Genomic DNA, 9,908 nt, shown 5'->3' with positions numbered 1-9,908 from the left:
CGAAAGACCAACAGCAGAGGGGGAAGCACCCACATCCAAAGGACCGAACTCAGAGCGAGAAACGAGCCCCACAAATTACAGCGACTGTGCCACAGAAGTGGGGCCAACAATGGAGCAGCTCAAAGATCCTCAATGGAACCTCTTCGTCGACGGCTCCTCCAACGAGCAAGGGTCTAGGGCCGGATTAATACTCACTGGCCCAAATGGACTCTCAGTCGAATACGCGCTTTGCTTCTGCTTTATAGCCTCAAACAACAAAGCCGAATATGAGGCTCTCATTGCAAGGATGAAGCTGGCGCTGGAAGTCGGAGCAAATGATCTGTGAGCCCACAGCGATTCCCAACTAATCGTCAAACAAGTCATTGGAGAGTACGAAGCAAGAGAACCGAGGATGTCAAAATACTTAGAAAAGGTGAAGACCCTCGCCATGATGTTCGAGAGATGATTGTTAAAGTACCCCGGACAGAAAATGCAAAAGCCGATGCCCTTTCACGATTAGCAGCGTCGGGGTACACGAATCTGGGGGCAATTTACATAGAAGTGTTGAAGAAAGCGAGCATTGACCTCAAGGAGGAAACAGTTCTGCAGATCGATCAAGAACCCTCGTGAATTGATGATATTGTCAAGTACTTAAGGCAAAGGACACTGCCGGAAGACAAAAAGGAATCCCGCAAGGTCGTCCAATGATCTGCCCGATTCATTCTGTACAGAGGCAAGCTGTACAAAAGATCATACTCATGGCCCTATCTGAAGTGCCTTGGACCCACCGATGCAGCCCGCTCACTCCGAGAAGTCCATGAGGGCATATGAGGAGAGCACTAGGCGGGAAAGCCCTAGCACATAAAGTGCTCCGAGGAGGATACTACCAGCCTACTCTCTGGAAGGATGCATCAGAACTTGTGAAGAAATGCAAGAAATGCCAGAAGTTCACTTCAGTGGACCATCTCCTCGCAACATCTTTAGTCCCGATCCTAAGTCCAATTCCATTTGCAGTATGGGGGATGGCCATCTTGGGACCGTTCCCTCCAGCTAGCGGGCAGAGGAGGTTTGTAGTCGTTGCAATCGATTACTTCACGAAATGGGTCGAGGCTAGCCTCTGGCCAAAATCACTTAACACATCACGAATTTCTTCTGGAAAGCAGTGGTCTGTCGATTTGGCATCCCCAAAATCCTCATCACAGACAATGGAAGACAGTTTGACAATGCCAAGTTCAGAAAGTTTCTTTGCAGACCTTGAGATATTGTAGCGGTTCACGTCGGTAGCCCATCCCTAAACTAACGGGCAAACTGAAGTCACCAATCGTATCCTGTTGCAAGGGACAAGAAAGCAATTGGATGACCGTGAAGGGAGATGGGCTGACGAGTTGTATCATGTTCTGTGGGCGTATTGCACAACAACCAGAACTGCGACAGAAGAGACTTCCCTTCAACCTGACCTTCGGAACAGAGGCGTTGATACCGTTAGAAATCAGCACTTCTGCCCTTAGAAACGAGTACTTCAATGAACAACACAATCCAGAGGGATTGAGGACTAACCTCGATCTACTGAAAGAGGCAAGAGAGAGGGCAGGAATAAGAATGGCAGCATATCACCAGAGGGTAGCCAGGTACCACGACACTAAGGTCAAGGAAAATCTGCACCGAGTCGGAAATCTAGTGTTAAGAAGGACGGCTATATCACAACTAAACAAGGTGGGGAAGCTCACCCCAAATTGGGAAGGTCCCTACAAAGTAGCGAGGATCATCAGACGAGGGACTTACTGGATGGAAACTCTAGACGGCCAAACACTCCCCCATGCCTGGAACTCTAAGAACCTCTGGAGGTTTTATCAGTAAGTCGGGGGAAGTGGAAGTCGGTGTAAATGACCCAATTGTAATCAGACTTTTCACAGTAATAGAAATGAACTCTTAGATCTTCACTTGCCTCACCTGTCCATAACTCTCTCCCCCTAAGCAACAATGGTTGGAGGAAGGCCAACAGAAGGTCATCTGAAAGTCCAACCGAGCTCCATATGACGCAATGTTTGAGGGATTTCAGAAAAATCCTAAGTTGTAGCTCGTATAAGTCAATTCGTCTATCTAATGGGCAAACTCCTCGCAACAACGGTTGGAGGATGGCCAACAGAAGGTCGTCTGAAAGTCCAACCGAGCTCCATACGACGCAAGGTTTGAGGGATTTCAGAAAAATCCTAAGTTGTAGCTCGTATGAGTTAGTTTGTCTATCCAATGGGCGAACTCCTTGCAACAACGGTTGGAGGACGGCCAACAGAAGGTCGTCCAAAAATCCAACCTAGCTCCAGATGATGCAACATTTGAGGGATTTCAGAAAAATCCTAAGTTGTAGCTCGTATGAGTCAGTTTGTCTATCCAATGGGCGAACTCCTCATAACAACGGTTGGAGGACGGCCAACAGAAGGTCGTCCGAAAATCCAACTGAGCTCCATATGACGCAACGTTTGAGGGATTTCAGAAAAATCCTTAGTTGTAGCTCGTATGAGTCAGTTCGTCTATCCAATGGGCGAACTCCTCGCAACTATGGTTGGAGGACAGCCAACAGAAGGTCGTCCAAAAATCCAACCGAACTTCATATGACTCAACGTTTGAGGGACTTCAGAAAAATCCCAAGTTGTAGCTCATATAAGTCAGTTCGTCTATCCAATGGGTGAACTCCTCGCAACAACAGTTGGAGGACGGCCAACAGAAGGTCGTCCGAAAATCCAACCGAGCTCCATATCATGCAACGTTTGAAGGATTTCAGATGAAAAATTCTAAGTTGTAGCTGATATAAGTCAGTTCGTCTATCCAATGGACGAACTCCTCGCAACAACGGTCGGATGATGGCCAACAAAAGGTCGTCCGAAAATCCAACCGAGCTCCATATGACGCAACGTTTGAGGGATTTCAGAAAAACCCTAAGTTGTAGCTCGTATAAGTCAGTTCGTCTATCCAATGGACGAACTCTCCGAGGCAAATGGTTGGAGACCGGCCGATGAAAGGTCGTCATAACATCTCACTGACCTACCGATGGTATCACACTTGAAGGATTTCAGATGAAATTCCAAGTTGTAATTTGTATTAAAGCAGATCGTCTGCGCCACAGAACCATAAAAACGGACGAACTAAGACTTAACCAAATTTGCAACAAAAAAAAAAGAAACGTCATTCTCATTGAAGATCTGAAGAGGTACACGGTGGGCTTCTTGGCCAAATTACAAAAAGGAAGAAATGAAAGCAAAACAAAACAAAAGCCCGGCAATACGGCTCAGGCATCAAGGTCGTGGATAAGAGGAGCGGGATCGGCAACATTTTCACCCAAATTCTGCTCCCCGACCTCCTTATCCCCATACATGAAGACGTCGTCAATCACGAACCCCGAGATTGGTGTACTTCTCCTCCACTTTCCGTTTGCAATCATTGAAGCTTTGCTCATAAGCGAGATTGCTGAAGTCATACATAGCATCCTTGTATTCTTGTGATGCCTTGAACCGATCCACAACATCGACCCTAATCTGAACCTCCTAGTCATCTTGACCTTTCAGCTTCAACTCAACCTCTTCAGCTCGTCGTAAGAGCTCAGACGTCGTCTCCTTGTCCAGGGCTGCCTTCTCAGCCCCCGTTGGGAGATCGGCTTTGAGCTTCTCTGTAAGCCCAAGGGTTCCCATGGGTTTATCATTCACCTTACCTTCTTGTTTTGATGCTAGCAAACCAAATTTATTAGCATTTATGGACTAATGTGTTGGTTTGAGGTGTTGTGTTGTATACAGGAATTTCATGTCATAATCGCCATTACACAACTCTTCTCAACACTTGACTTGTGGATCAAGAAACAAAGGAACTAAGAGCTTACACTCACACTGAAGACATCATCATTTGAAGATGTTCAAGTCAGTAAGCTCAACATGAAGATCCCACAAGTTTCTAGCAAGTGTCAAGAATGAGCTTGGAGTTGAACATGTCATGGTGAGTCCTCATGCACCTCTCAACATGATTCGGAGATTGGAGGAAGTCACAAGAGCTAAGACAAAGTTCAAGATGTTCACTCAAGCTGAAGAAGTCCAAGAAAGTGAAAAGGAGCCGATACATTCCAAGAAGACTCATGGTATACACTTTTAGAATTTATTTGGAGTCCTCTTGATTTTATGTTAAATGCACTTTCAATACGTTTTCAAATGGTTTTCATACTTAACTTTTTATATCTTTGAAAACCATACACACACCCCAAAAATATGTTTGAAAACCTAAGACTTAAGCCCAAAGACCATGGCCCCAAAGCCCCTGATCTTTAAAGTAAAAATGAAATTTTATACAGGTCCGATCGACCGGGGTGTCCCGGGCGACCGCGGCAACCTTGCTGGAAATCCAGCACTTGCAGGAAAATAGTGAGCCAGTCGACCGGGGGTAAGCCGGTCGACCGGGATAGTGTGTTGAACTTAAATTTTAATTCAAACAGATAGCCTTCGTCGGGCGACCGCCATGGGCCGGTCGACCGTGCCGGTTTGAAATTTGAATTTACTAAAGAGAGCCTGATAAGAGCAGGCAATCGCCGCGCCTCGGTCGACCGCCGAGGCCTGAGAAAAGAGTCGTTGGGGCTTGCGCAGGTTGACTTTTTCAACCCAGTTTTTTACGGTTTTACCCCCAAACGGTCATATTTTCTTAAGGGCTATATATACACCTAGCTTTTGAACATTTGAGAAAGATCAAATCCCATTTGTTTTGAGCTTCAACTTTTCAAATCAAAAGAAAAACCTCTTTGAGCTTGTATTTCCACATTCTATCAAGAGGCACTCCATAAGGCTTTTATTTGCTTATTTTCTTGGAGTGATTGTGAGCTTACAAACTTTGTAATCCTCCTATTAAGAGGCATTGAGTGTTTTTCATTATATTTTTCTTCATTGAGGGTCTTCTCTTCGGCCCGTTAAAAATTGTGAAGACATTGTGAGGGTCTCCTCTTCGGCCCATCAAGAAAAGTGAAGACATTGTGAGGGTCTCCGATTTGGCTCGTTAACAAAGGTGAATCATGTACGAGGGTGTGTCCCTCGCCAAGGCTTCGTGCAGAAAGGGTTTGTTCCCTTTGGAGATGGAGGAGTCGGGTGTACGGCTTCATCATTTTTAGTGAAGATCCCAAGGAGGAAAACTTGGAAGAGTGCACGTGTGGTGATTGGTAATCTCTAACCCTAACTTATGCTTGTGCCTTTAATTGAACAAGGGTTAGTAAATGTGCATGATTGGAATATCTAAACCCTAGCTTTTATTACCACGTTTATTTGAACAAGGGTTAGAATTTTAATTAGTGCTTAATTGGTAAAGTGATTTTAATAATCCATCTAATTAAGCCTAAAATTTTTAATTAGCCAATTCACCCCTCCCCCTCTTGGGTGGTCACACTTGCATTTCATTCTCAATCACTTCATCTCGAGCCCGGACATCACCCTCGAGTTTCTCCTTTTTTGCTTCCAAAGAAGAAATATTGGTGTTGAGATCGGCAATGGTGTCACCGACCAAGAAGGACTGGTCAATCAGAGAGCCAGCATATACCATCGCCTGCATAAAAGACACCACATCAAGTGGACAGACAGACAGAAATAGAGGAAACAAATGAATCGGGCTACAACTTACATTGTACATAGAAGAGGCCTATCCCCTTCGAAAAACCTCCACGGGCTTGTGTTTTACCATAGCAATATCCTGTGGGAGGCAGGCCTTAGAGACTACCTCATAAGGAATGTAGGTGTCGCCAACACCGGTGTCTTTCGAGTGGACATTCCAGTCTGGCTGATGCACATCATCAAAATCTTCCGCCACAGGATGGGATGGCTGACCCTCGAGGGCTGGTTGGGCCAATCGTAGTCCTTTCAGCGGGAGTCGGGGTGCGGGCTCCAGATCCGAGCTGGGACTGGAGGAGAGCATTTACAGCCGCCAGAGACTTCCCCGCTGTTGTGGGCCTCGCGGGAACTCCCAACCGCAAAACTCGGATTGGTTTCAGCCGAACATTACGTGGACCCGATCTCGCAGGAGGCACGGTAGAGGAAGAGGTCAGAGCATTTCTCTTCCTCTTCTGCAAAGCTTTCTGCAGCCCGGCTTGATCAGCAACATCCATTTCTGCAAAAGCACAAAAAGAAAGTAAGAAACACTAAAAGAAAAAATATCCTAAGGCATAGCTCGGCCTACGGGTGACTAACGTCCTTCAGTGGTGGAGATAACCCCACACCACTTCAGCAATCTCTCTTCAATAATCTCCGAATAATCCATCGGATCATCATTACAGAGCTCCTTGAAGATCACTACCTCCTAAAAGTCCAGTTCGTCCTAAAACGGACAAAGAAATACCTATTCTTCCACCCGTGAATGGAAGTAGGCATATTACAAATAAGCCCTACACCGACCCTCTGACTAAAGTACATCCAGCCGTGCTCTTTGTGCCTCTTCAAAGAAACACACCGGCGGAACAAGGTGATGGTAGGATCTTGACCTCTCTGTCTCATGACAAAAATAAAACCGATGAGCACACACCAGGAGTTCGGCAGTACTTGGGTCGGGGAAAGGCTATAGCAAGACAAAAGCTCCGCGATAAAAGGGTGCACGGGAAACCTAAAGGTGGCCCTCATGGTCTCCACTTACACACAGACATCGGGCAGACAGGTACTGGCCCGTTTACCAGATCGGGGCAACCATAACTGGAACTCCGGGGGAATAAAGAACTCCTCCCTGACGGACTCCAGGTCACTCATCTTCAGCATGCTAAGCTCGTAATTGGAGACAACCCTATTCGCCTCGGGGGCATTTACCATGGCTTCAGCCCTTATCATGTTAGGATTGCCTGCATGTTAAGGCCCACTTCATTTGAGATTGTGATAATTGATTCTGAGCCCCAAACCAATTATTGCACTAAAAAATGTGGATCAGCTTGTCCTTTTTTGTTTGAGATTGTGACAATGGATTGTGAGACCCAAACCAATTATTAGACTCGAAATTAAATCTTGAGTGCAATAATTGGTTTGAGTCAAATAATCAGTTTGGAGCTCACAATCGTAGTCACAATCCCAATCGAACAGGGCTTTAATGATGGTATTGTACATATGTGGCTTGTGTGGGACCCCAATGTTGATTGTTAATTGTTATGCTTTTTTTAACTAAGGCACTGTTTGGATTGCAAGATTTTTTTTCAAAAGTTTGTAAAGGAACATATTTCTAAAATTTCCTACCTTTTTGCATGAAAAAATACTACTTGAAACCCAATTCTTACTCAGTGGAACCTTCAATTTAATATACTTTATCCCTCTACATTAACCATGATCATAATGTTTCCCTCTAAACCATGAAAAGAAAAATGTTTCCTCTAAAAATGTTTTCTTGCAATCCAGACAAAGCCTAATAAGGGAAGTAGAGAAAGTACATAACAGTAACAAAACCCAAAAGAAATCAAGGAGGAAGAAAATCAAACAATTTCAATCGGGGTCTCTCTACTCTGGAACGAGCCAATGGTTCAACATTGCTATTGACACATCTCCTGATATGGTGAAATATTATATCTTGATCTCTCATCGATTCTGAATCTCTTCAATGGAGTTCACAATCTCCACGGAGCTTATCATATTCAAGCACATAGTAAACATACAATTTAATAAAATGTCCATTCCAAGCGAACATCGAGGAAGAAAAAAGTACCGTCCCTTAATAATTGCAGAAGGAATGACAATATTAGATATTATTCTTCGCGTGCGAGAGAGAGAGAGAGAGAGAGAGAGAGAGAGGAAATTTTGAAGAAATGGAATTCGCAGCCCCTCTTTTTAAAGAGGAAACTTCCCGCTAGAAAATTAAACACCTCAAGATGTAGGGGAAGACGTCCAAGGAGAAAAGTGATGTAGAATTTTTTTTGTGGATCTACTTCTGAGTTTTTAAAAGAACAATGATAGACACAAGGGAGCCCTTGCATAAAGAGTGGGAAAAAGGCTCTTCATTGGATCCACATCATTTTCAGTTACATTTTAAAATCGGTTGAAAAAGAAAAATCAGTTACATTTGATGACCTGGATCCAATCATGAGCCCTTTTGCGGCTGTTTATGCAAGGGCTCCCTTGTATCTATCATTCCTCTTTGTAAAATCAAATAAAATACACTAAGCTAGGACATAAATGACCAGAAACCAAGCAAAAATATAGTACAGAACAATTTAGAAAGAGTGGGTTAATGTAATTGACAGAAAATGAATAGTAAATTGCAGAGATTGAGTAGTAAATGGTGACAAAACATGCTAAGATGATCTAGAATAGAATTGAAAGTAACTTTAATTTTATTGAATTTTCAATTAGGATAACAGTAAAGGAGGACTTAGCTCAATTGAAACATCAAGCTGAGAGGATAAAGGAGATAGAAGGCCTTCAATGAGGATGAATTCCTCTCCAACATTACACAAAGTTCCCTTTGCAAGCTTCAACTTCTCTTCCCCCAAGCTAGGGATACATGCCCTCTCTAAAATTCAACCAAAAGTCCCTCCAAAATTCAAAAGAGAGCCCTCATTTATATGGGTAGGGATACATTTATATGGGTAGCCCTCATTCAATTACATTTGCCCCTCACTACATCAACCAATTGCAAGAATGTCATTCCTACTAGAAAAATACATGTACACCCCTACTAAAAGAGATAATTATAAATTCACCACCACTAATGCCTTATTACGTTTGTGCCTCTACACTACTCCTAGAGTTGGCCCTCTTATACTTTGGCCAGGACCTGGCCCTCATAAAAAAGATAGAATCATAAAAATAAAAAATAAAAAGTTGCAATGCCATAAATTTTTCCGAAGATGGCATCACAAGCCTGATCCATCATCTGAAAATAGAAATACCAGCATTAAGCACCCCATTTTGACCTTGCAGGACCAAACAAAGCAGGCAAGATAATGGAGACCCAGACAGAGCACGCAGGAGCATGGCTATACTGTTAGAACGACCTAGTAACTGATATATTCCTCCAAGTGAAAATAGGGCATGCATATACTCTCTGAATATCTGCCACGTCACGACGGCATAAAGGAAACATAAAAACTTAAGAGTAATGCTAGGGAAACTAGTTTTACGACCGACTAGGAGACAAAACAAATGAGTTGTTGCCACCACATCACAAGCGACGTAAGCCAAGACCTTAGGTTTAGGAAAAGGACCAATTACCAAAGGGGGACAAAAATTAGGCAGAATTATCAACTGAACCTAGGCTTTTCAGAAATTACCAATGGGAGACAAAATTTGTCTTGTCATTAAAAGCTGGACGAAAATGCCCTTTTCTTAAGCAACACGTTTTGCTTTTCCACTTTTCCCTCTTCTCTCTTCTTTCCCTCTTTTTTTTTCACTTTTCCATTTTCAACTTGTTTTTTTTGCCCTACCAGTCATCTTCTTCATCATTTTAGCCACCATTGGAGGAGGGAAAGCTCGAAAACTTGAAACGTGAGTTCATTCCCATCTCTCTCTATATCTAGGTTTTGTTTTTCATTTGTTTTAGGGTTTTGTATTTCTCCTTCTCCCTTTCAATGGAGGATGAAGGAGATGAATCGTACGGTAGAAAGAAAAAAACGTGAAAAAAACGAGTGAAAAAAACAGGAAGTAAAAACGTGTTCATAAGGGACTTGATAAGCCCATTCGGAATTTGGTAACCCCATTTTGATATTGGAAAACCCCAACTCCAGAGACTTGAAAACCCCCTTCCAAAACTCCAGTACCCTTAGCCAATTTTTAGGGACTTGATAAGCCCATTCGAAAATTGGTAACCCCATTTTGATACTTGATAACCCCAATCCTAGAGACTTGAAAACCCCCTTCCAAAACTCCAGTAACATTGGCCAATTTTCAAGGACTTGATAAGCCCATTCAGAAATTGGTAACCCCATTTTTTATACTAGATAACCCCAATCC

General features: G+C 43.4%; 1 protein-coding gene across 1 annotated transcript; it reads left to right on the top strand.

The window, feature by feature from the left end:
* Positions 1–1,335: 1,335 nt before the first annotated feature.
* LOC143888549 (uncharacterized) lies at positions 1,336–1,836 on the top strand. Its single transcript, XM_077392999.1, has one exon. The coding sequence runs from the start codon at positions 1,336–1,338 to the stop codon at positions 1,834–1,836; it is 501 nt and encodes a 166-aa protein (XP_077249114.1).
* Positions 1,837–9,908: the final 8,072 nt, after the last annotated feature.

This window comes from Tasmannia lanceolata, unplaced genomic scaffold, assembly GCF_043159265.1.
Source record: "Tasmannia lanceolata isolate RefF3 unplaced genomic scaffold, GAP_Taslan_0.1 ptg000012l, whole genome shotgun sequence".
Classification (NCBI taxonomy): Eukaryota; Viridiplantae; Streptophyta; class Magnoliopsida; order Canellales; family Winteraceae; genus Tasmannia; species Tasmannia lanceolata.
The sequence above is the reverse complement of the archived record's forward strand: the minus strand, read 5'-3'. Positions and strand labels throughout refer to the sequence as shown.